The sequence below is a fragment of the Colias eurytheme genome, chromosome 28 (assembly GCF_061535395.1).
Source record: "Colias eurytheme isolate Ceu_HAF_F1 chromosome 28, ilColEury1 Martin Lab GWU primary, whole genome shotgun sequence".
In the NCBI taxonomy this organism is placed as follows: domain Eukaryota; kingdom Metazoa; phylum Arthropoda; class Insecta; order Lepidoptera; family Pieridae; genus Colias; species Colias eurytheme.
This window is the reverse complement of record NC_143007.1, coordinates 23,984-51,955: the sequence shown is the minus strand read 5'-3', so window position 1 is coordinate 51,955 and position 27,972 is coordinate 23,984. Positions and strand designations below refer to the sequence as shown.

Sequence of the window (27,972 nt, the reverse complement as noted above, 5' to 3'; positions counted from 1 at the left end):
ATCTAGTACATTTATAATCTGTATTTTGTTGTATCTGTATCTGCTCTGTGGTTTAATATGAATAAAAAAGTCTTAAGTCTTTGAACCGCCATCCGTGTGTTTTAATAGGTTATGGGCCCAGTCCCTTAGATTCTCGTTTAAAAAGTGTATTTTCGCCATAGAAGTTCGTAAAAAAGACAAAGACACGCTCAGTATTGTGTTTGATTGGATTCGTGATAAAAAACTATCGTGGAACTGTATTATACGTCGTTGTGAAGATCGGGTGTGGCTTGTGCTACGCAACAAAATGGCCGGTAGCTATTTGGTCAACGTACCGAAGCTCAAGGGTCGCGAAAACTATGACGAGTGGGCTTTCGCCGCGGAGCATTTTCTCTTATTGGAAGGCACGGACATTACAAAGAATCCGGCTGCAGATGCATCGGATGCAGACAACAAAAAGACAAAAGCGAAATTAATCATGACGATCGATTCAAGCTTGTATGTCCATATCAAAGATGAGAAAACTGCTCAGGATGTGTGGAAACGTCTAAAAATACTCTTCGATGACTCCGGTTTTCAAAGAAAAATTAATTTGTTAAGGCACCTAATATCAATACGACTAGAAGATAGTGAATCCATGACAAGTTATGTAACCCAGATTGTGGATACAGCGCAAAAATTGCAAGGCACAGGGTTTCACATTACAGATGAGTGGGTTGGCTGCTTATTATTGGCGGGATTGACTGAGAAATTTTCCCCAATGATAATGGCAATCGAACATTCCGGCATGGCAGTTAGTACCGACGTGATTAAATCTAAATTATTGGATATGAGTTCTGAAGTAGATAGTAATGGAAATGACAGTGCTTTTTTATCGAGAGGTTGGCAGCAGCGCAATAAGAAATATAGCAACACTACAGAAACGTCAGCGACGCCACCTTCGAAAGCTGTCAAAACAAAAACAATTCGCTGTTATAAGTGCAAAAAGATTGGCCATTATAAAAACCAATGTAAATTAGATAAAACAAAAGAAAGTGCAGTATTCAGCGTATTCTTCATGAACTCGAGTTACAAAAATACAGATTGGTACATTGATTCTGGTGCCAGTGCTCATATGATTACCGATGAAATACGTTTGCAAGATGTGTCATATAACAATGCTATGAAAAACATTGTTGTGGCTAATAAGACGACAGTACCGGTACTATGTTCTGGAAATACACAGATAACAACGGTGGTGGACGGTTCAGAATTCAATATTACTGTTAAAAACGTCTTGTGCATTCCTAAACTTACTACAAATCTCTTATCAGTGAGTGAACTTATAAGAAATGGAAATCAAGTTATTTTCCAAGGAGATATTTGTAAAATATTAAATCACAACAAAGTGGTTGTTGCAATAGCGCGTCTCGTGAATGGAGTGTACAGATTAGACACAAAACAGGATTGTCTGTTAGCAGGAAAAGCAGAAACAGCAACCAGCATGTTATGGCACAGGCGGTTAGGCCATATAAACAGTAAGGATTTGAACAGTATGAAAAATGGCGCTGTGGAGGGGGTCTCTTTCCCAGAAAAGGCTGAAATTGACAAGTCCCAGTGTATCACATGTTGTGAAGGGAAGTTAGCGAGATTGCCATTTACACACAGTGGTTCCAGATGTGACAGTGTGTTGGAGGTGGTGCACGCAGATGTGTGCGGTCCAATGGAGACAATTTCAGAAGGAAAGTCAAGGTATTTTCTCCTTTTTGTAGATGACTACAGCAGAATGGCCTTTGTATATTTTCTAAAAGCGAAAAATGAAGCCTTTAAATACTTCAAGGCTTACAAAGCTTTAGTAGAGAAACAGACACAGAAAAGCATTAAGATACTAAGAACTGACAATGGTGGGGAGTTTTGTTCCACAGAATTTGAAAGTTTCTTGGATAAAGAAGGAATAGTGCATCAAAAAACTAACCCTCATACACCAGAACAGAACGGGTTATGTGAGCGGTTAAATAGGACCGTAGTAGAAAGAGCTCGATGTCTTCTATTTGATGCAAAGATGGAAAAGAAATTTTGGGCAGAGGCAGTCAACACTGCTGTATATTTGCGAAATAGAACATTAGCCTCCGGTTTGCAAAAAACTCCATACGAGCTATGGTGTGGAAGAAAACCAAATCTTGACCATATCAGAGTGTTTGGAAGCCCTGCAATGGTTCATGTTCCCAAAATAAATAGAACAAAATGGGACAAGAAAGCTGAGAAATATATTCTTCTCGGATTTGCAGAAAATACCAAAGGATATAGGTTATATAACCCGAGGACGAAGAAAATAACGACCAGCAGAGATGTTATCATAATGGAGACTAGTAGAAAGCAGGACACCGTAGATGCTTTGGTAGAAGAGAAAAAGGAAGAAGAAGATAGCCAGAGTGAAATAGATGACAACAGTAGCTCAACAACCAGTCTAGAGACCATTGTAGATCCAATGGATACCACATACGTACCAGATCATACCTTGGATTCATCAACTTCAGAAGAATTCTGCGACAGCCTGTCAAATGAGGAAACTTTTGAAGCAGAAAGATCGAACTCTGAAAGAAGGAGCCAGCGTGAGAGAAAGCCAACAGTGAGGTATGGGTACAGTAATGCATGTGTTACAGAATGTTTGGATATGCATGATGACAGTCTTACATATGAAGAAGCGATGTCCGGTCCAGAAAAGGAAGAATGGTGCAAGGCTATGAAGGAAGAGTTGCAGTCTTTCGACGATAATAAAGCATGGACATTTGTAGACAGGAGTGAAGCTGATAGAATAGTGCAGTGTAAGTGGGTGTTCAAAAGAAAGTATAAAAGTGATAATAGTGTGCGCTATAGAGCAAGACTAGTTGCGAAAGGTTTCACCCAAAGAGAGGGTGTGGACTATTATGAAACATACTCACCAGTGCTTCGTTACTCTACATTAAGACTCTTATTCGCTTTAAGTGTTAAACTTAACTTTCAAATTACTCACTTAGATGTAATAACAGCATTCCTAAATGGTTATTTACATGAAAATGTATACATGCAAGCTCCACCCAATTTGGATTGTAAAGAAAATTGTGTTCTCAAACACTATAGATAGGAAATCCTATACAGGTTTTTACTTTAAATTCTCTGGAACTGTTATATCATATGAATGTAAAAAACAATGTACTGTAGCCTTATCAAGTACTGAGGCAGAATATATGGCGATAGCAGAAGCCTGTAAAGAGGCGATTTATTTAAAAAACTTGTTTTCTGAAATTGTAAATGGTTTTGACTATGTCATCACATTATATAACGATAACCAAGGCGCTCAGAAGTTGACTGAGAACCCATTGTTTCATAAAAGAACAAAGCACATTGATGTGCGGCATCATTTTGTCAGAGAGGCTGTTGCTGGTAATCTCATTAAGATAGTTTACATTCCAACAAGTGAAATGCCAGCGGACCTTCTAACAAAGGGATTAAATAGAATAAAACATAATTATTTTATTAAGAAACTAGGTATTCAAAGCATTGTTTAATAGCAGACTATGTAATAAATAAAAGAATTTTTTTTTATATAGTTTAATAAGTTTTCTGCAGAATGTTTAGATTATTTTGATAAGTGGAGATGTTAGAATTAATATCAAAATATCTAGTACATTTATAATCTGTATTTTGTTGTATCTGTATCTGCTCTGTGGTTTAATATGAATAAAAAAGTCTTAAGTCTTTGAACCGCCATCCGTGTGTTTTAATACTTTCTGCCCTGAGTCGGGGTGGGTAGATTTGGTTACTATAATACATGTAAGGAACAGGGCGAGTGTTTTCTGGCACTGTGCGGGCCCCTCAAGCCCTCCACCGGCCCGGCGCTAACCAAATCTACCCACCCCGACATTTTTAGCCACGGGCCTGCGGTTACACTTAAGTTTAGCCGGCTAAAGATAGAACAAACTAACATTAACACCTCGTCGAAAATAAACCTAAGTTTAGCCGGCTAATCTTAAGTTTATGTTCTCACCTACCTTTAGCCGTGACATATATAAATGATAAACCTATTTTTTATTTCAATTCTTGTCACAGATCAAGTAATAATTCTAATAAATTATTGTATAAATGCACTGAGTTCTCAAATAATATCAGTCAATGATTTAAAATAATTAAGTTTAAATTACAGGGCGACGGACGTCGGACAGGCTTTTATTACGTCTTGAAAAACAATTTATAGGCTAGGAGATACTGACACAAAATTGTGGGTCATATTTTGTAACAGTATGGCGCGTATGGCGGTTCCACAGGGGTCTTAGTACGCAATGAAATTACAAAAAGAAAAATGTTGGTCAGAACGCTGGTACCGGCGGCCTCCTAGTCGCGTGGGCGTTAGTCAAAATTGTCGGATAAATTACGGTCAAACGATTTTTTCCACATAAATTTTAGGATTTACCGATAGCCCTTACAAAATAAGTACTACCGCCTACTGATCGTTTAGTGAAAAAATAATTATTGCTGATTTTCGGCAGTTCCAATTAATGGTGCCCATAGCACCATTAATTGGAACTGTCTGAAAACCGCCCAGGTACTTCTTTTTGACCAGTTCGACTAACGCCCACGCGACTGGGCCGCCAGTGCCAGCGTTCTGAAGAAGACCCCTGTAGAACCGAACCTGTTACAAATGACCCAATATTTTGTGTCAGTATCTCCCGGCCAACTAATGCGACTAATATTTTCATTCTTAGTTTTTATTATTCAGGAATTATTAAAGAAAGATTATTATCCGAGTATAAGTTTATTCGGTGTACCTTCTTACTACTATTAGATAAAATTATTGCATGTATTTTTATTACTTAGCAAAAAATTTTTTTCTTCCTGTTCTCCCAAACCATAAAGGAACAATGTTCCTTTAAAAGGAATATTGTTCATGTTAAGAATCGATAATCATAGAAGTTTAAAATAAAATTAGTTTTACTTTTCATTCATAAATCATTACCTCAAAAATCACTGCTCTCCCCTCCTCCCTTTAGGCAAGCCGTGGGTGTGGTATCTCCCTAATGAATTTTGTACCGCCACGCTCGGGCGCGCGATCACGAGGCGTGCGAACTTATCTATTTTGATTTACGGTTCTGATTAAGCTTTTGTTTGCTTTGTATTTTATGTTGCAAGCATCTGTAATTATTATAAAGAGGAAAGATTTTCTCTAAATCTATAGAATTTGATTTTTTTTAATATATTTTACTCATAAACTTTTCGGCCGGATTTGAAAATTAATTATTTTAACTTTGCAGAGTAGCATATTGAAAAAAAATATATTATACTAGCGGTCCGCCCCGGCTTCGCCCGTGGTACATATTTATGTTTTCTCTACATAAGAACCATCCTGGTACTTCAAGGAATATAATAAAAAAAGAATTATCGAAATCGGTCCACCCGTTCTCGAGTTATGCGCTTACCAACACATTTTGCGATTCATTTTTATATTATAGACTAGCGATCCGCCCCGGCTTCGCCCGTGGTACATAATATTTACGTTTTCTCTACATAAGAACCATCCTCGTACTTCAAGGAATATAATAAAAAAAGAATTATCGAAATCGGTTCAGCCGTTCTCGAGTTATGCGCTTACCAACACATTTTGCGATTCATTTTTATATATAAGAAGAAGATTAACTACTTCTTGAACTTTGTAGTTATCAAAATATAATCTCTAAGAGTTATAATAATAATTATAAGTATTTTCAGAATCCATGTGTCTGTAACATCTTCAGCAAATATTATCCGATCGCTGTTTGCTCGCCGGCAAACAGTTAAACAAAACAAATGCCGAATTCATCGTAAATCTTGTTTTGTCACATTTATGTCAAAAATGGCACACGTGTACACCGACTTTGTTTTTTAAATAATCATTATATTTTAATATGATTAACTGGATAGGTATGGAAGCTTAGAGCTTTATTGAAAATTAGCTTTCCGCCCGCGGCTTCGCCCGGGAGGCAGAAGAAAACCCGCATATTTCCGGACTGAAACTTAAACCTATAATTTTTCTCAGGTGTAATTTGTAAGAATATCTCTGTACCAAATTTGATATAAATTGGTTCAGTAGTTTAGGCGTCAACAGAAACAGACAGATAGAGTTAATAATTAATTTCACATTCCTTACAATATAAAATATAGTAGGGACATGAAAGCAATAGAATTATAGTAAAATAGTATGGTTTTATTTATAGTTCCAAATAATCTATTAGAGCTCTTTGATTGAATACCTAAATCTTATATATAAAATTCTCGTGTCACAATGTTAGTCTGCATACTCCTCCGAAACGGGTGGACCGATTCTCATGAAATTTTCTGTGCATATCGGGTAAGTCTGAGAATCGGCCAACATCTATTTTTCATATGTACCACGGGCGAAGCCGGGGCGGACCGCTAGTAATATCTATTATTATCGTTTAGATCATTAGCTGAACGAAGATGGGCTTTTCATAATTCGTGTAACAGTTGTTACTATTTATAGTGACAAAAAGCTTTATTGTATTATTTAAAACTTCACGAATAAATAATAATATAAATTGCATGTTTTTTAGCGAAAAGTTACCGATGGAATAGACTCGTAGTTAACTACCTAAGTAGTTGACCACTATACATAAACTGTAAAAAATTAATAATATAAAATATCTACACTATAATAATATTATAAGGAGGAAAACTTTGTTTGTTTGATTGTAATGAATAGGCTCATAAACTACTGAAACAATTTTAAAAATTCTTCCACCATTCGAAAGCTACATTATCCACGAGTAATATTGGCTAGGTTTTATCCAGGAAATCCCACGAGAACGGGAACTATGCGGGTTTTTCTTTGAAAACGCGGGCGAAGCCGCCGGCGGAAAGCTAGTTGCTTAGAAATTATAAATTAACGTATCATAATAATATTATCTTCGTAAAAGAATAATGCACGAGTAAAAATCAATTTTGGAAGTCGGTCAAAAATCGGTCTAAACACAACTAGCGTGGGACGGAATAAAACGCTCAAGGGTTAACAAACATTACATTGTTTGTTCGTTAAAATATACTTTTATTAGTTAGGTACATTTGTAACTAATTTTATGTTATTTTATATCTATCTATATAATTATAGTGATCTATCAACGCGCCGGACGTATCGGGCTGAAATTTGGCATGCAGGTAGATGTTAGGACGTAGGCATCCGCTAAGAAAAGATTTTCCCGCGAAATTCTTGAGGGAACGGGGAAAAACGGGGATGCACGTACAAAGTCGTGGGTGGAAGCTAGTTATAGATAATCATAAAAAGCTGTTATTTATCTATTATTCAATGTCAGAAAATGTATATCATCTAATGCTTAAGACGTGACCTATAATTCAATTGGTCAAAATTATAGTCGTAACTATTGTTGTTGATTCTTACAAGTTGTGAAGTTTGTTTATATTTAATCGATAGTTGTTTACAGAATTAATCCGGGATATAAACAGGTCGAGCTTTCTCCCGCGCTTAGGATAATAGTTTACTTCAAAAAGCTACAGGAACCGAATTATGAATCCTTTGATCATGATTGAACGATTTCTTTTGAGTAGGCACTCAGCAAAATAAGTAATAATATATTCTTAAGATAAGTACAAAAGTATGTCTGTTTATTTGTTATAAGTTAATTACAGCACCTAGTGCGATGATGAAATAAAAAGACCCATTTTGATGGGATCATCTCAAATATTTTAAAACACCATGGTCACCGCATTATGGAAATTGTACTGTGGAATGATATTGTCGGATACAACCGCGGCGCACAGCTAGCTATCTAGATGATAGACTTTATATCGGAATGGCCATATTGAAAAGGACTAAAAACCTAATTAATCATTTGTAAAGCATCCTCAGCGATCTATAAATGGAGACTCAATCAAACGTCTTATTGAGTACCTAGCTTACCTTATTCACAAGCAATATTACTTGCAGGAAGAAGCCACACTATTCCCTTTACAAATCAGTTTTAATTTAAAACTTCTATTCATTTTATTCATAGAGTTCATGGGTGATGGGAGACACTAATTGGATATTAATAAGTATATACTGGAATGTAACGTAATTTTCTTTTTGAATTTCTTCTTTCTAATAGTAATATGTATATATTTTCTTATATTTTTACTGTAGTGCCTATGTCCATTTTCCAACCATTTCATATTATATTAGTAAAATATTTATAAGGCATGAGTTTTTGTCTGAAAATGTCATGCAAATATTCGAGTTTATATTATTACTAGCGGTCCGCCCCGGCTTCGCCCGTGGTACATAATATTTACGTTTTCTCTACATAAGAACCATCCTCGTACTTCAAGGACTATAATAAAAAAAGAATTATCGAAATCGGTTCAGCCGTTCTCGAGTTATGCGCTTACCAACACATTTTGCGATTCATTTTTATTGACCCGTGTACACTTCGTTGACGTTATATTCGTTGGACGCGATATTTAACAGATTAGACCGATAGTGATGATAAAATTTACACTATACAAAGTAAAGGAAAAAGGCATTTACTTATAAAGGTATAAAGTTTACAAAAACATTGTTTTATATCACTTCGTAATACGAGGTTCGATCTAATATTTTTATTACTTACTGCTAACGATGCTGACATAACCGCATTCAAACAAACATACAAACTATTCAACTTTGTATTATTTGTATTTTGTATAGGGCAAGCCGGGCAAGCTATCATAGCACAAGTTATTTTTAAGCTCAAAAGGTTGTAGAAAGACAACGATTACTCAATTAGCCCCACACCTGCGCTTTGAGCGATGCGCTGCCTTTTGATAGATTTCGCAATTATCTGTATATTTAGCCGTATGTGTGTGTTTAGCCGTAGGTATGTGGGTTACGATTATGACTTTAATTTTGTTATAAATATTGGAAATATTTTACCAAAAGTTAACGATATTCGCACGCTTTTACACGATCACATTATGTGCTCCATCTGTATGTTTGTATGCTTATATGTTTGCATCTAACCAACTCCTTTAGACTCGAATTTGAACCACCTTAAACGAACTGAAACGAACCTTTGATTCATACTTTGTACACTTATCAAGGATCGGCGTCAATACATTTTATTACTTTAAAGTGTGTTTTTAATTTTTTCTAAACAATATAATATATTTATTTCGTTGTCTGTTTATAGAATTAGTAGCTATATTATAAACTAGCTGTTGCCCGCGGTTTCACCCACATTGCTCCGCTCCTGTTGGTCTTAGCGTGATGATATAATATAGCCTTCCTCGATATGCTATCTAACACCGAAAGAATTTTTCAAATCAGACCTGAGATTAGAGCGTTCAAACAAACAAACTATATATAGTATGTAACAAACTATATACAGTATCTAGATGAATGAAAATAAAGAAAAGCTACGTCGTGTTCTGTAGGACGAGCAAAAACATTCGCACTCGTAGCGTTGTCGTAGCGAGGCCGCTACGAGACACCCGTAGCACCGTAGTAACTACATAATAAATTTTTATTTAGTAACAAGCAGCTGCTGTGCTCCGCAGTTTTACCCGTATTGCTTAGTAAATAGTAATTATCCATACTAATATTATAAATGCGAAAGTAACTCTGTCTGTCTGTCTGTTACTCAATCACGCCTTAACTACTGAACCAATTTGCATGAAATTTGGTATAGAGATATTTTGATACCCGAGAAAGGACATAGGATAGTTTTTATCCCAGAAATCCTACGGGAACGGGTTTTTCTTGGAAAACGCGGGCGAAGCCGCGGGCGGAAAGCTAGTAATATATATATAAGCGTGATGATATTATACATATAGCCGTATCACATATATTAGAGGTATCCATATAGTCTCTCACGATAAATGGGCTATCTTACACTGAAATATTAATTTTTCAAATCGGACCCGTAGTTCTTGAGACTAGCGCGTTCAACCAAACAAACAAACTCTAAGCTTTGAAATTTAAGTATAGATCTATAGAAGAACAAAGCACATTTGCTTGTCAATCGAGGTACTCGCTAGGGTTACATTAGTGACGTCATTCTAACGTTGAAAAACCATAATAGTTATTATACTTATCTATAATTTTAGTTTAAAAGTTTCTTTACGAGAATTGAAAGTACTTAATGTGCATGCTTTTAAATAGAAATTTAAAATAATCCATACTTCCATACTAATATTATAAATGCGAAAGTAACTCTGTCTGTCTGTCTGTTACTCAATCACGCCTAAACTACTGAACCAATTTGCATGAAATTTGGTATGGAGATATTTTGATACCCGAGAAAGGACATAGGCTACTTTTTACCCCGGGACATAGGATAGGTTTTATCCCGGAAATCCCACGGGAACTATGCGGGTTTTTCTTTGACTGCTCGGGCGAAGTCGGGGGCGGAAAGCTAGTACATAATATAGGCACATAGGTAAGTTACGTATGTCGTAAAAACTCATTATGTAACTTAGAAGAATTATTTTTCTAAAATGTATAACTTTGCATTTTGCATGTACAAAAATTTGTGTTAAACTATGTATTTGAAACTTAAAAAAACATATTCTTTTCATAATATTGTGTGTGTGAATTTATATCAAGGGCCAATTCCTATTTAAATGCATACAGCTCAAACACAATTTGTGTCGCAATTTAAACCGGCGTCTTCACAAAATAAACTTTATTACTAAGCCAAGATTGTACTATGTATAACTTAAATATATTTTAAGGATAATTTTCGTGTCTGAAAGTGCCATGTAAATGTAGTTGTCGGCTCTACTTTATACATCCATACTGAGACTCATATTCAAAAGACTTTTTATTAGCTTCACCTGCACAGGTAAAAATAATCTTTATGAAAAACTCAAGCTAACTAACGTATTTAAAATGGTAAGAATTAGTACTGTATTTCTGTAAGTAAAGAGAAAAGATTGCAGTAATAAAAGCAAAAAAAATGTTATGAAAATACTGCAACGTCTTTTGTATTTAAAGAAAGTAACGGTGCGGCGTGCGGCCGTGACGCACAAGCGGTCGTATACGTCAATACGTGAAGGAAACTGACAACGTCGCGTCGCACGCAGCGGCTGAAAACCGCGGCGCGGCGTTGCCGCTTGTAGATTTAGTATATTATTATACTCTTTGGTGGTAGAAAGGTTGTATTCGGTATAGCGCCGCGGCCGCGGCCGGCGCGGCGGTTATGTTTACGTTATGTTTTACGTGAAGCAAACCGGCAACGTCGCACGCGGCGTCTTTAGACACTGGTGCGGCGTTGTCGGTTGTGTTGTTATTCTGTGGTGGTAGGTGGTAGGGACTAGGCCGTTACAGTTGAAACAAAATGTAATATGAATAAAATTAATAGAAAAAATAATTTATTTTAATAATAAAAATATCTAATGTTTATTTACCACAATATGAATTACTGTTCGTTCAGTACAAATTTAAGCTTAATTAGTATAATAATAATTATGTCATTATAATGATCGAGAAAGCCTTTCTAAGCACTTTAATTTATTACTTAATTTAATAGGGCCTTTTTTAAATTATTACATTACAAAGTACGATTCATTAAATTTGGAGAATTTTGTGGCTTTCCTCATAATTTATAGGTAATAATATAATATTTAAGATACAAAAAAATTAGTGGGTCTGCCAAGCACTGAAGGATTTGTGCATTTAATTACCATTTTGGTCTGTTCAATAAAACTCCATAAATCATATTATAGCTTTTATTTATTCTTTAATATACAATATACAGTCAACAACTTAGCATACATTACCTTAATAATAAATTAATTAATTATACATTCTTTCGAATTTGGTGCGATTTATTGGTTTTATAAAAAATGTATCTTATTAAAAACATGTAAGAACGGACTCTTCCTCGGATATTAAGAAAAAAATAAAAATATATTATTACACAAACCAAGGCAAGATTGGAAAAATCAGACCAAATTCGAAAACGCTTACGTTAAAACCTCCAGCCCAGTTTTTACGTAAGAATAATTACATTAAAAAGTCAGTGACTAGAACGATTCTTAAAATCAACAATTTAATACAAAATTAAATGATATAAAATACTGTTGAAGGTAGAAAATGTGGTCCAGTAGTAATTGTTGTAACAAAATATGTTGGACTGCCTGTTAGTAGCTCAAGCCGAGTTACGAAGCACTCTCCTGAAATAATAAATATAGTTTAAAAACTAAAAATACACGCATTAAACTTATGAAATTATTGTATTGTCACCAATCTTTGTTAAATTCAATCTGTCCGTTTAAAGTGGGACAAAATCTAAATTATAGGAGGGTAAGATGTTTTATATTATTTAGATGAAAATAAAACCGGCACTCCCTCGCGTCGGTCGCACTCGCGCACCGAGGGTTCCGTGAATTTTTTAAAGTGAAACTTTTATTACATCGTCTCAAACTTTTTGGTCTGTGTAGCGCATGTCGCGTGTATCGCGGCTGCCGAGTAGGTATACCTACTCGGCAGCCGACCGTCACGCGACATGCGCTACACAAAGCAATGTTCGGAACCGTTCGAACAGTTTCACTTTTACCGTGGTTTCATAAAACCACACATTTTTTTTTATATATTTTGTTCTGTAAATTTTTCACAATTATTCCTTTATTTGTGCTATACAACGTTGCTTCGTACCAAATTTTAAAATTCTGTGTTCACTGTAGGTTTTAATTCCCTTGCGAATGTCGAAACTTGATTTAATTTACAGTATAAAATATGAAGTTATATCTTTTGATTGCGTTGCCTTATAAGTTTGATTTTTTCGGTAGACCTGAGTATCAATATAAATTTCACCGTGATACCTCCACGCGTTCTTGAGAAAACTTCTTGAGACACAGACAGACGGATAACAAAGTGAATCTATAAGGGTTCCTTTTGAGGTTCGGAACCCTAAAAAGATTTTTAAACAATTTTTGTTGATTTTAAAAATGTTATGTTGATTTCACATTGTCACAAATTTTTAAGTTTTTATTTGAAGTTTTGTTATATTGCCCCTTTTATGTTTTGCCTCTCTATAAGCAATTATTCTAATTGGTCGATCCGTTCTTGAGTCTCTTAGCTACACATTTAGTGATTCATTTAAAGAGATAATACATATTATAATACATAACGATTTCTTTAAATTAGTTTAAAATACAATATTTTGAAGGAAAACTAAACAGGAACGAATAAGATTTTTTTCTAAGTTAAAAAGAACTCGTTTTGTTTGGATAATTTCTATAAACAATAATTTTCACAATAACAGGAGGAATGAGATTGAGCAAAGTTCAAAGAAGGAGGTTTTCAGCAAATTCATTAATGTCTGTAAATATACCTAACTACTTTAGTTAAGGTCGTGATAATAATTACATTTGATGATAATGTTAATGAAGTAAATAGATGGTTTGCGGCAAGTATAGTGTTTGGATCTTGTACATTTATGTTCAATTTTAATTTTTTTGGTTATTTTATATTATATACTACTACTATATTATGTTAATTAAAAAACTGTTACATATATAATTATATATGTGGAGTTATATACAGCTGTTAAATATATCCATTGGAGATGTGTGTGATGAAAGTGTTTAAGTAATTTTTTACGAATTTCAAATAAGATTATTCATAATTTCTAAGTTATCTATATATTATTTATTATTAAAGTGAAACTTTTATTTATTTTTATTTATTTATTTATTTCATTAAGGATCACCAACATGACATACACTGATACATAGATAAAAGCATTAAAGTAATAACAATCGTAGACATAGTGCTGTCACAATTATAGGCAACCACCACTAACAATTAATATAACATTAAATCAACTTATTTAATTTATTACATCGTCTCAAACTTTTTGGTCTGTGTAGCGCATGTCGCGTGACGGTCGAACCGTACGATAATTATCGTACAAATACGGTAATTTTGTGCCTAAGTTTCACTTTTACCGTGGTTTCATAAAACCACACAACATTTTTTTTTATTTATTCCGACGTTTCAACTTTCAATGTAGAGCTCATCTAATATAATACTATGAAGAGTGATATTTTTCAAATAATAATTAATTGCATTTAAATTGTGCTAATCGAAAGAGTTAGATGTTTAGATGAAATTATTCGATCACCGAGGTGAGGTCTACGGCGTAGCCGCGGAATGGCGTAGCCGCGTAGGACTTTGATTCGAACGCGGGTCTTACAAATAGAAAAAAAAAACTATCACGTGCGGGCATCACGATAGCTTCTTTTACTATTTTTTTTTCAAATAAGCATGTATAGTTATATTTAAGTTCTCGTTTAAAATTACACACAAGGTCACCCTATCGCACATGAGTAAAGAAGCAGAGACGGCGCGTGCGCTTCATAATACTACAGATTAGGTACTAAATAATATGTAGTTACATTTACGAAGTAACTATTCTCTAATCTGTGGTTACATGTATGTAGTTACTATACAAGCGCGTCGACCGCACTATTCATCGGTTTTTTGCTGAAAACCGAATTTTTATGTATATTTATAATTAGGAGAATATAATATATCGACTAGGTTGCCAGTCAAAATTTGGGCGCAAGCATGTTTAATTAAAATTTTTCTAATCGATTTTTGGAAAAAAAAATTCGTTCACTTGTTTTTTGAATAAAATGTAGTCTACATCACGTCAAATGATTTAAAAATTCTAAAAAATCACGGTTGCCGCTTTTCACCTGGCCGCAACATCTTGGCAGCCTGGTGCAAACAGGTATGATTTCGATTCATTTTTACGTTCATAACGCACATTTATGAATCATATATCAAATTAAAGCTAATTTTTTTGTATTTATTATCATATATGGTTGCCTAATTAAATCCGGCCGCAAATAAGGGTTGCCGGCTGTTAAAGATGTTGAATATTTAAGGTTGAGTGTAAACATGCTTGCGGCCAAATTTTGACTGGCAACCTAGTCGATATATATTCTCCTAATTATTATAAATATACATAAACATTCGGTTTTCAGCAAAAAACCGATGAACGCACTGATCCTGCAGCCGGATCTCGTACTACTACTACTGGAATCATACGTACCTACGTATACGTGTCAACGAGCCGCAACTGTCATATGTGCCCGTGAGCGGTCGCTCGAGTTGAAAAATGCAGGGCTGGCACAACGCACGCGCATTTACGAAATTGTTTAAAGTGAACCAAATTTTAAATGGCTGTGTTATAACTTATAAGAAAACATATTTACTGTTTAAGTATAATTGAAACGAGTATGCAGCATAGAAAACTGTAAACTTAATAAACTTAATATGCCATATGATTGCTTCTGAATTATTATTTAAAACGACATTCACAAAATGTATTAATATGTCGCAATGACACATTTATATTATGTACTATATTTAGTAGTAGGTATGTGTTGTGCTGTTCCGGTAAGAATTTTGTTCGCTTTTTACCAACTTTTCGTCCGTTCTTTCTCTTTATTCATGCTTGTGTGTGTGTGTGTGTGCTGCCCATGAGCCTGCTCAGTCGGGGGACTCACCTCTTGTAAGCGTGGTGCGGCGCGCAGTCGCACAGCTCGCGCTTCCAGCGCTCCAGGTCGCTGAGCGGCGCCGGCGCGCGCTTGCCGTACCGACTGCCCATGAAGAACCTGACCACAATAACGCCACTCAATCACACTTGATTATTATTGGAAATATGACATACAGGGGGCGCTAAAAACAAAAAAAGACACCACATCGCGAAATTCGTGTTATGGCTCTAATGAAAACATGTATATTATTCCAATGCATTTTTATACTGTGAATGATCTAGATATACTGAGACATCTAAATAATGACAAAATATCATCTACAACGGAAAATAAAAATAAATACAATAAACAAAAATCATGCTCTACTCTATGTGTGACGTCATTATACCTATTTGTCGTTTCATCCTCCGAGTCGCCTTCCAAGCGACGCATCCTGCACAATGCACACACATGGTTACTCTTACGTCAAAACTACGGAATTTGGATGAAATTTTACACGATTATAGGTAGGTTATTACTCGATTTTGATTTTAGGTGGGTTTCACCCGCGGTTAAAATAGTTAATAACCGGCTATACACGGTTAAAATTGTTAATAACCGCGTCATGGGTGTCATTTTCAAGGAGTTGGGGTAGCTATTAATCAATATGAGGTCAAATGATATGGGTCAATCCTATCTTAAGTCTATTTATTTTATAGAACTTTTTATTTGGATATTTATGTGGGTACGTTTCTTCACGATATGATATATATGTATGTAATGTATATATATGTATGATGATATATATGTATGTATGTATATTTATCACATTATTTTTAATTAATTATTATTATTGCGTCGCTTCACATCCGTGAGTCGAAACTAGGTTCTAGTTGAAAACCAGCGCTAGGCTCATGCCTGGCACAAGCTGAACTAGGTCCTTTTTGGCGGTACTGCGGGCACAATTTGTTTTAGTATTTTTTATTTTTTTCGTGTTGAATTTTTTTTTTGTGTTATTTGTATGTATTCTTTTCTTTATTGTCTACTTTTTGATGTGTCACGCTGTGTTGTCAAATAAATGTTTTTCTTTCTTCTTTCTTTCTTTAAATCTATAATCCAAAATGGCGCCGACGAAAATTTGACATCGTTTCGTCATGGGTGTCCTTTTCATGGTTTTTGGGATAGCTATTAACCAATACGAGGTCAAAACTAAAATCCAAGATGGCACCGACGAAAATTTTACATATTTTCGTTATGGGTGTCATTTTCATGGTTTTTGGGGTAGCTATTAACCAATATGAGGTCAAAACTAAAATCAAAGATGGCGCTGACGAAAATTTTACATCTTTTCATCACGGGTGTTATTTTCATGGTTTTTGGGGTAGCTATTTACCAATATGAGGTCAAAACTAAAATCAAAGATGGCGCTGACGAAAATTTTACATCTTTTCATCACGGGTGTTATTTTCATGGTTTTTGGGGTAGCTATTTACCAATATGATTCTTACTCCTTTAAAGTAAACTTAAATAAAATAACAAAAACGTTAACAACTACAGTTTTGCAGAAAGTCTTAAAAAAAAAAAAACAATTTTAAAGAACATTGAAATGCATATTTAGAAATGTAATATAAAACGCAACTCTGTGGCAATGATCATTTGTGTTAATATTCTGACAGATATTATTAACTTTAAGTTTAAATATATTCGCTAAACTTTATTTAAAATAAAGTTTATCTAAAACATTTAAACGAAGAGGATAAAATAATAACCGGCCAAGTGCGAGTCGGGCTCGCGCACAAAGGGTTCCGTAGCAGCAAATATAATAAATTACAGTTAAATCAACCTATCTCAAAAACTATAAGAGATACTTTGATCAAACCAAAAATCGTTGAAAGAGTTAATTAGCATGCATCACCTCTATTTTTTTTAGAATTTTATACCCCGTAGTTATAAAAATAGAGGGGGGGGGACATACTTTTTACGACTTTGAGAGCTGATATCTCAAAAACCGTTCACTTTAAGAAAAATGTTTTTTAGAAAACTTTATATCATTTTAAAAGACCTTTCCATTGATACCCCACACGGGTATGTACATCGAAAAAAAAAATTTCATCCCTCAGTTACATGTATGGGGGGCCCCACCCCCAATTCTTTTTTTTACTATTTAGTGTCATATTTTTGTAGCGGTTCATACAACACATATTCCCATCAAATTTCATCACTGTAGTACTTATAGTTTCCGAGTAAATCGGCTGTGACAGACGGACAGACGGACAGACGGACAGACGGACATGACGAAACTATAAGGGTTCCGTTTTTGCCATTTTGGCTACGGAACCCTAAAAAAGAACGTGTGTGCCGAAAAAACGTGTCAGGAGTGAAACTTCTTTGGCGAGATTCATAGATACCAAAATCGCTGCCTTGCTCCATAACGCGACAGTATTACCATGACGCGATCTTGAAATTCGACGACCATCTTGGATTTTAGTTTTGACCGCATATTCGTTAATAGCTACCCCAAGAACCATGAAAATGACACCCATGATGAAAAGATGTCAAATTTTTCGTCGGCGCCATCTTGGATTTTAGTTTTGACCTCAAATTGGTTAATAGCTACCCCAAAAACCATGGAAATGACACCCATGACGAAAAGATGTACAATTTTCGTCGGCGCCATCTTGGATTTCAGTTTTGACCTCATATTGGTTAATAGCTACCCCACAAACTATGAAAATGACACCCATCACGAAAAAAAGTAAAATTTTCGTCGACGCCATCTTGAATTGTTTTACCCCACCAATCTGTTCAACAACCCATAAAAAGAGCATCTCAGGCAAGGTAAATTTTAAAACATAATTTTTAAATTACAAATAATTTCCCATTCCCTCCGGACCGTTGAACAGTGTGATTCCAAAAATTAATTATTTCAATTTAAATATTTTTAAAGTACTAGGATAACATAAATCACCAGAATACAATATGTGAGTGAATAATTTACTTTATAAACACAGACTCACGAATTGCAAAAATAAGACATCTTTATCCGCACGCAATTAGTGCGAAAGAAACATCATCAGAGGTCAACTTATACTGGACGGTAAGCAACTTTGTATGAATTTGTCGATCGCGACAAATTTAACTTGATCTCCATCGCTTTTGGTTTAACTTACACTGTACACTCTCCCAGTGGTCGCTGCTTGCCTAGTAACATTACCTCGTGCTTTTACTACAAATATGCCCCTCAAGCGCACACCCCCCTCCACCCCCGCTGCGGGCTGCGGCTGTTCATTCGGATGTTGTTGATCAAGCTTATGCCGGGTCCAGACTGGTGAAACGTAACATGCAATGTAACATTCTGCCTTTCATTGCATGTTCGCTGCTGGTGTGGACGCATAGCGCGCTCATAACGCGCATTCACTACGAACATCCCGCGTTCGTCTGTTTCCGCCATTCTGCCGCGAACACGGCCCTTCGATACACGTTTTTTTCGTGCGCGTCAAACCGGTAGATCACACGAAGCATGGAGTCCGAAGACCACGTTCTTGCTATGACGATTATCAGAACTTCATTATTAATAATACATCAACTCATGAAAACACGCCGAAGACCCTTTCTTTTGCTCATTCCACGCAGTCTCGTCCTCCATGTTCGTTGCGTTCTCAAAGGACCGTCCACATTGGCTGCTCCGCGCACACTACGCGCCCCTTTGTGTTCGTCGAAAAACCGACAAATTTCGGATAGCTCCGCGCGCGGCTTGTAATGCTCGTAGCATGCGCGTGTAATGCACAATTCGCGCGCGCAAGACGTCCAAACTATGAGAAATTGTTACAAAGTGTGTTACCTTTCATGATACATTGCAGCAATGTGGACGGAGAATTCTTTCATTGCATGTTACATTGCATGTTACGTTTCACCAGTCTGGACCCGGCATTATACTTCTACTAGCGTACTAACTGTTCCAATTATGCAGCAAACGCTACACCATTGCTCTTCCGAGCCTAGTTTGGGGATATTATTTTCCCACCTCGGCATTGCCCACAATTATTATTTTTTTTATTTTTAAAGATACGGTAAAATTTAAGGAACACACCTTAAGATAGATAGTTCTTTTAATTTTTTTCTAGTAAAACTTCTTTCTAAACGTCAACTGTGAATGTCAGTAGACAATCGAAGTAAAAAGTTCATTAAAACGACCGTTTTTTCCCGAAATTCAAGATAGTTTTTGGATCTACGCCCAGAAAAATTCCTGTAAATATGCAATTGTTTATAATTCGTAAAGAAGAACGTGTTACGTCGTACGTACGTCAAATATAAACAAAATAACGTACGAAAGCTGTTACTTTGGGTTATTTTTTCTAATTTAAAAAATGGTGGGAAATTAATACCCTGTAGCCGTGCATGAAATCTTCAAGTGGGAATATATTTCCCTTTATCCTGTAAGGATACCAAGTAGGTATAAAAAGTAAAAAGTTGAGTAAAGTAGAAAGTAATTTAAAAATTCATACATATTCAATAAATAATAAATTTAATGATGCATTTTTATTTTTTGTCCCTGTGTTAAAATCGACGAGTAAAGGCGCGGGCAAAAGCGGCAAAAGTGGGAGATTATTTCCCACATGTATGTTCATGGATATAGGGAAATAATTTCCCACAAAACATAACTTTTAATGGTTAAAGGGAAATAATATCCCACCGCCAAAAAACCTATAAGCTACCCAATATTTTACTTTTTAATATTTTACTGTTTAATCTTGATATAACCCCGTACTGATGTATTAAAATAAACTTGTTTGAAGTCATGGCCGATTAAGGGTTAACTAAAAAAACTAATGTCACCTTCCGTAAAAGGAAGCATACTGAATGTGATGAAGATATGCTAGACAGTTTCATGCTCGAAATAAAGCAAATGTTTATGCATTTTAAAGAAGAGCAAAATAAAATCGTATTTCAGCGACAATTTTGTATGACGTCGTACAATTTTTATAAGATGATCGTAGAACTGAATATATTATCTTTAATTTAAGATACAGGGTGGACCAAAAGTCCGTTTACATTTCAAACGATGATTTAGAAGAAACGATTTAAGTAAGATGAAATCTGTTTATTTATTTAAAAAATACATAAATAGGGATTTTATTTTTTTTAAATCATATCGTCCATATGTGATCCTTCACTATTTTACACTGCTGCAATCTGGAGCGAAAATTTTCAATGATGGCCTCACAAGTGTATCGTGGCGTATTTCCAAACTATACATAGCCAGAACGCAACCATAGGAAACTGCTCGTGTATACTTTGTAATGCTGTTTTTAAGTTTGTTATTACAATATATACACGAATTTTGCGTACTGATCGTGTATACTTTGTAACGCGGATGGTTGCGTGTTCGTTCCAAAGTATACACGATCAGTACGCAAAATATAACTAAATATACCTACTACACCACTTACGCTTGAGCGAAATAATAAATATTATATAGGTAATCAAAGACTTGTACAGCTTATCTATCTACTTTTATTCTTCTTGATTATTATTGATTCAGTAAAATATGGAATAAAAATATTATTAGGTAAGCTTAGGAAAATAAATAGGTAACAGATAAGGGTACCTATGGGTTAGGTTAGGTTCGTGTTTTTTAATACACAAAAACTTTTAACGAGGCGACGGAGCTCCGTCGCCTCGCAACCGTTTTCTTCTGGACTTATTTGATTCTTACATTTTAGCACTATTGAATATTGTAAGTCGTGCAGTAGTGTAGTAGTAGCATCCTCGATACAAAATATATACGATCAGTACGCAACATTACATACACATGCATTGCAATAATAGATTTAAAAACAGCAATACAATAATATAAACGCGAGCAATGGAAAGACGGCGCGCTTACTCCGAAACATACACGATTAGTCCGCATGCGTACTGGCGCTGTATATTTTGGAGCGCTATTCTTACTTACTTCACTACAAAGTATACGCGAGTATTTGCGTACTGCTGTTGTATAGATTGGAAGAACTTTGTAAAAAAGTTATTTCCAAACTATACGTGATTAGTTTCACACCGTTGCGTACTGGCCTTGTATAGTTTGGAAAGACGCTGTATCGTGTAATGTTAATTCTCATTTCCATTCGAATATTGACCTTTAATTCATCAAGAGACACCGGATTACTGTTGAAAACTTTACTTTTAAGGTATCCCCATAGAAAGAAATCCATTGGGGTAGGTCCGGACTACAAGGCGGCCAGTTAATGTCACATCTTTTAGAGATCACCTTTTGTCCAAAAATTTCACGAACAGCGAGTGTGGCATGTGGCCCCGTCTTGCTGAAACCACGTTCGTTGATTAAAACCATCGAATTCCTGTAGCGCTGGTGTAAAAAAGTCCTGTAGCATGGCAATATACCGCTCTGTATTCTCTGTAACAGCATTTTCACGAAAAGACGCTCTTACACGCTCTACGTTTTCGGGGTCTCTTGATGTTCTAGGTCGGCCAGATCGTGGTTGATTCATTCTTGAACCTGTCTCTTCGAACTTTTGTACCCATTTCCTAATCAATTGAACTGACGGAGCTTCATTTTTACGCCGTATGTTGTAATGAACGCAAAATTTTCGTTACGCTAGCGTGAAAGAATCGCTGTTGCGGTAGTACTCGCGCACACAGAATGCTCGTTACTTGTCGCTGAACGATTCCATGGTACTGAATTCCCATAGACCGCTCTAGCACTACGTACTCCTCCCGCCCCAACCCGTTGTCGCTGCTTGTTGCAGCTACCGATTCAAATTTAAACGGACTTTTGGTCCACCCTGTATTACTTTGTTCTCACGTGTAATTGCTTTGAGTTAAAATTGTACCGTAAAATAGCGTTTTTTGTTAAAAATCTGTAATAGCACCCTTAAGTGTGATTTTTGTAACTATATAAATTATTTGCTTGAAGTGATTTTCAGTATAAATGTATTAATTAAATTGCACGGTGCAATGAAACAGATTGGTTTCAAATAAGTTTAATGCGGCTATATACATTACGAGCAATCACCGTAACTGCCGCTGGCCGCAGCAATCAAACGTTTAGCATCGCTTCATTGAGCTTCTTATGTCTGCGGACTGCGACGTTTCCACTGCTGCTTTATTTAGAAGCTTTTAATTATCTTATTAATTTATGTATTTTTAATGATTTAGAGATATCTTTGGTTTTCTTTAAATTAACTATGATGACTAGATGGACTAGGTATATACCTATACTGGGGACATATGAAATTGCCAAACCTGGCTAATTTTTTAAGTGTGACAAAGTGTGTGATAATGTTATTATATTATAATAATATATTATATTCTATTGTGATGCTGTCGGTGCACATGGCGAGTACAGTAGGTCAATAGTTGACCAAGGATTGAAGAGTAATAACAAATTACATTTATTAAAGACTAGCTTCCGCCCGCGACTCCGTCCGCGCGGATGTCGGTCTTCACGTGGATGGTTGATTTCTCCATTTTGAGTAACTCTGACAATGACATCTTATAAATATCTATTGGACCCAAATACGGCTAGGCCTATAATAATACGCAACGTGTGTTCGCGGTTCTACAGAACAACGTCTATGGATAAAACTGAAAAATTAAGATTAATTTTTTTTCTACGTATTTTTCCAGTATAAAAAGTATCTTATTTTACGCCCAGGATAATAAGGTATAATTATACCAAGTTTCATCGAAATCGAACCGTTAGTTTTCACGTGATGTCTTCACATACAGACAAACAGACAGACAGACAAAAATTTTTTAAATCACATATTTGGGTTTGGTATCGATCCAGTAACACCCCCGGCTATTTATTTTTTCAATATTTTCAATGTACAGAATTGACCCTTCTACAGATTTATTATATGTATAGATATAGATACTCGAATTAAAACATCACTATCTAAATAGATAGGTACGTCCTAAGGGTACGTCATAACCAAGGAGCTGTAGTGTACACTTTGTGTTGTCCAAAAATATAGTAGAACAAAATATAAAAAACCAATTTCTGTATACTCAATGATCATTGATCATTTTCTCTTGGGCTTTATAAAATTAGTATGTAGCTATCTGCCCGCGTTTCAAAGAAAAACCCGCATAATTTCCGTTCCCGTGAGATTTCCGGGATAAAACCTATCCAATGTGTTAATCCAAGTTAACCTCTATATGTGTGCTAAACATTGTAATCGGTTCATTAGTATTTGCGCGAAAGAGTAACAAACATACATACACATACATCCATCCTCATAAACTTTCGCATTTATAATCTTACTAGCGGTCCGCCCCGGCTTCGCCCGTGGTACCTACATGTTTAAACTATCCTATCTCTCAAGTTGGATCGAACTGCATATGGTGTGCGAATTTTATTATAATCGGTTAAGTGGTTTAGGAGTCCATTGAGGACAAACATTGTGACAGGAGATTTATATATACATATTAAGATTAGGACAGTATTATTGATGTAAAGAAATATAGAAGTAGGTACATGCAGAGCTTACCGGTCATTCCGCGAGGTGACGAGCGTGTGCAGCGAGCGGCCGTAGCGCCCGCCCAGCCAGAAGCCGCCGCCCACCTTCGCCTCGCGCTCCTCTGCGACACAACACATTGCAATCAAGCCTTACGTCGGAGTACTATTATATATTCTGTGCTATTATTGTGTGTTATTAGTATGTTACAGACTAGCTGTGCCCCACGGTTTAAACCACATTCCCCTCCTGTTGGTCTTAGCGTGATAATATATACTATATAGCCTATAGCTTTCCTCGATAAATGGGCTATCTAACACCGAAAGAATTTTTCAAATCGGCCCAGTTGTTCCTGAAATTAGCGCGTTCAACAAACAAACAAACTCTCCAGCTTTTTTTATATTATTAGTAAAGATTCAACAACTAATGAAGTCGCAGCGGAACAATTTTATTACATGATTTTTGTGTCTGGAGATAGTATTGTGAGTGACATAGGCTACTTTTTACCGGAGTAAAACACAGGGGCGACGCTGCGGGCCGTAAGCTAGTTATAAAAGTAAAAGTGTAGATAGGTTACCAACACAACATTCGATCTTCGAAAACGGCACGCTAACACACAGACACACACAATTAGATGTGAAACTAAAATGGCATGGCTACTATTTTGAGCGAAAAGTGACAACTGAAGTAAATTCTGGCTAATTAGTCTATCTACTTTCAACCAGAAATCAATTAATATAAAATAATTAACAATAATTGGAACAAGTAATCACGCCCCCTCTCTCTCACACACAAACACAATATTGTGAAGCAAAAGAAAATAATTATAAAGAGGAATAACTAATGCTTTCACACAATAAAATATTATAATATGAATAAAATACCTCGCTTATGGTCTGCAGCCGCCATGGCGGCGCAGAGCAGCGCGATCGCAAACACGTGCGCCCACATCTCACCCACGTCACAGCACTGCTTCACGAGCTAGCACACAGTAAATACGTTCTTTTACAGATTTTACACAATATCACAATAAAATGTTATTTATATATCCAAGTTACGAGAACTACTAACAGCGAACGTCGAGCGTGGTCAATGGCAGACTGGCGACAATGTTAATTCAAATTTCGAATTTCGAATCAACAAGAAAATACTATCGTTCTTTATTCAAATGCAATTCGGATCCCATATGTTCCCTCTTTTAGAGAGCTAAACGGCGGGAAACATGATAGCACAGATAATATTATAATAGACTGTATACTTTTTTAAACGTTCTAAGAAAACGTTAGATAATAGTAAATTATTTAAACAATAAACAAAAAATTTCAATAAAGACCGAAAAACAAAACTACGTAGCGAAAAAAAATAGTGCGGGGAATTTGAATTTCGAAATACGGACCATGATCACTGACTATAGACAATATTATTATGATAGGGCTGTAAATCACGATATAAATTTATTGAATTTTATAAAGATTTTATATCTCAGTCCGTATCATCACGTGTCGACTTTCTTCCGAAGCAAAAAACTGGTTATTGTAAGTACTTTTATTTATGGATCCTAAAATAACAGCTGCCCTTAGCTTACGGGCACGAACGGCCGAAGCTATTTTAATACAATCCGCCCTTTAGCAGCAAATTATTTAAACAGAAAAATACTAAACTCGCAAACAAAACTGCCCAAAGTTATTGATTCTGCTCCCACAAACACGATTAACATATCAAATACAGATCGACCTTTCCTTTATTAGCATTAATGTTTTAATAATATTTTGACTTCTAATTAGATAACTTGCCAACTTTTAATTATAATATGTTTTTATTTGGTTTTAATTAACGGCGGCCGCGGCGAGGTGTCGTGGGTTAAATAGGTGTTAAAAGTTTGTGACACTTCATTAATCAGGGACTGAATCAAATTATTACTTACTTTTAAAATATTTAAATTAATATAATGTTGTACCTATGTGTACCTGCTACTTTCTTCTGTTCGATTCGCTTTTATAATGAGTCGTAAAGTCTTTAATCTCAAACACCTGTCACATGTCGGATAAAACTTTTGAAATTAGTCAATTATAAGCTTTTACTATTTGTTATTAATGTTTAAAAAAAATTAAACTATTATTTTAAAACGATTTAAAGTTTATAGTTATTATTAAGTTATCGATATTTCACTGAACAAATGATCCTTTTCTCTGTTTATCGTATCGAAAAGTAATGAAACAACATTATATTAAAATGGAAAAGTAAGAAAAATAATCGACTTAAAACCTTTGAAACTTAAATTAAAAGTATTGTTTGAAATTTTATTATGAAATATGCAAAGCATTGTTAATATACTGTGTTTCAGTAATGTGACGGAAAAGAACATTATGTTTTCCCAGTCTGATAAGTTTTCATTTCTCCGCTGGTGTTGCTCTTAAGAGTGGGTATATAGCAAAATAACCAACCTTCTACCAGATGATACGTGTATAATATTCAAGATCAGATCTAAAAAATAAAATAGATGATATTTTCGAGAATTCTGTTTGATTATGATTATGATAAAATAATTTATTTATGCTTATTTAGAGCGTAACGTTATTAAAATGACCAATATAAGATAATATCTAGTCTTACTATAAGTTTGAAAGCTGTTTTAGAAGCTGTAATTTAGAATATCCTGCGTTTATTTAAGATTTTTGAAATTGTAACAATTTTTTGGTAACCATAATATAACAGTTAGCATTATTTGATGAAGCAAATGCCTTTATAAAGTACTTATATTTGGATAGTGACGATTTAAATAATTAATATAACTTCAAGTCATAATTCTGTAAGTATATATTTTTGGTTAATATACAAGTTATGTGCTTGGGATGGGGCTTCTAAAAATACCAAGCTAACTCGTAACTTTGTAAGTAACGTGAGCGAAACCGCGAGCGGAAAATTGTAAATGACTATTATTCCTTAAAAACTAGAATAGAGGCGACTCCAGAATCTAGGTACACTTTTCGACTACATCTAACCTAGCAGAGTCGGATAATAGATAGGTATTTTTTAAATAAATTATTGTTTCAACTTTCTACGTAACACAACAAATGCTTTTCATTATATTATTATAATACTAGATTTCCGCCCGCGGCTTCGCCCGCGTTTTCAAAGGAAAACCCGCATAGTTCCCGTTCCCGTAGGATTTCCGGGATAAAACCTATCCTATGTGTTAATCCAAGTTACCCTCTATATGTGTGCTAAGTTTCATTGTAATCGGTTCAGTAGTATTTGCGTGAAAGAGTAACAAACATCCATGCATCCATACATCCATACTTACAAACTTTCGCCTTTATAATATAGTAATATGTAGGATTAAGATTAAGATGCAATACTGTTGCATTGGCAGGAAAGATAAAGGTGATTTTATTTTTATTGGTTTTATTTATATTTTGCAAAAAATCGCTCATGAAAAAAATAAGTAGGTAGGTAGTTAGGTAATTTTGGATTATAAAATATAAATTCAGCTTTACAAAACTGGAAACAGGAAAATTATTGTTGTAAAGAGTTTTTTGATAAAAAGTAAATGTAGTTAAGTATTCTAAGAATTAGGGAATTACGATTGGCACACGATAAAATAATAATGCAAAGCATATTATTTAGTTTTTTTTAAATGACAAAAATTACAAATAAACTGAAAATACGATTTAAAAAAATATATTTTTTACATTTATATTTTATATCGTGAATTATTTACTTACAAAATTCCAACGACGTGCACGCAATACACAACCAAAAGCCACAGGTGTTACTGCCGTCTCGACGGCGCATTTTCTTTTATATACCTTTCCCATGCCTCCCCCGCCCCCTCTCACGCCTGCACCCCTTCAGCCATACCTGGAATTATTATAATACATAACAATGGTTTGATGATGATCGCTGACTTTAAACAGTATCTTTTAATATTACGATAATTTAATTATGCTTTATTGTTGTAGATAAAATACAAATTGAGATACATTGTAGGTAACAAAGGGCGGTCTTATCGCTGAATATGCGATTTCTTTCAGACTTTAGTATA

General features: G+C 35.1%; 1 protein-coding gene across 2 annotated transcripts; it reads right to left on the bottom strand.

Annotated features, from left to right (window-relative positions):
* Nucleotides 1-11,674: 11,674 nt before the first annotated feature.
* Nucleotides 11,675-27,763, bottom strand: LOC149896393 (uncharacterized). Of its 2 annotated transcripts, XM_090117732.1 has the most exons (6): nucleotides 27,653-27,763; nucleotides 24,812-24,908; nucleotides 23,961-24,051; nucleotides 15,860-15,904; nucleotides 15,481-15,588; nucleotides 11,675-12,135 (listed from the first exon to the last, which is right to left on the bottom strand). In XM_090117732.1, the coding sequence occupies exons 1-6, from the start codon at nucleotides 27,743-27,745 to the stop codon at nucleotides 12,111-12,113; spliced, it is 459 nt and encodes a 152-aa protein (XP_089973858.1). In that variant the 5' UTR covers nucleotides 27,746-27,763; the 3' UTR covers nucleotides 11,675-12,110. The 2 variants fall into 2 exon arrangements, with proteins under 2 accessions (XP_089973858.1, XP_089973859.1); XM_090117733.1 differs by lacking the exon at nucleotides 15,860-15,904.
* Between the last annotated feature and the right edge of the window lie 209 nt (nucleotides 27,764-27,972).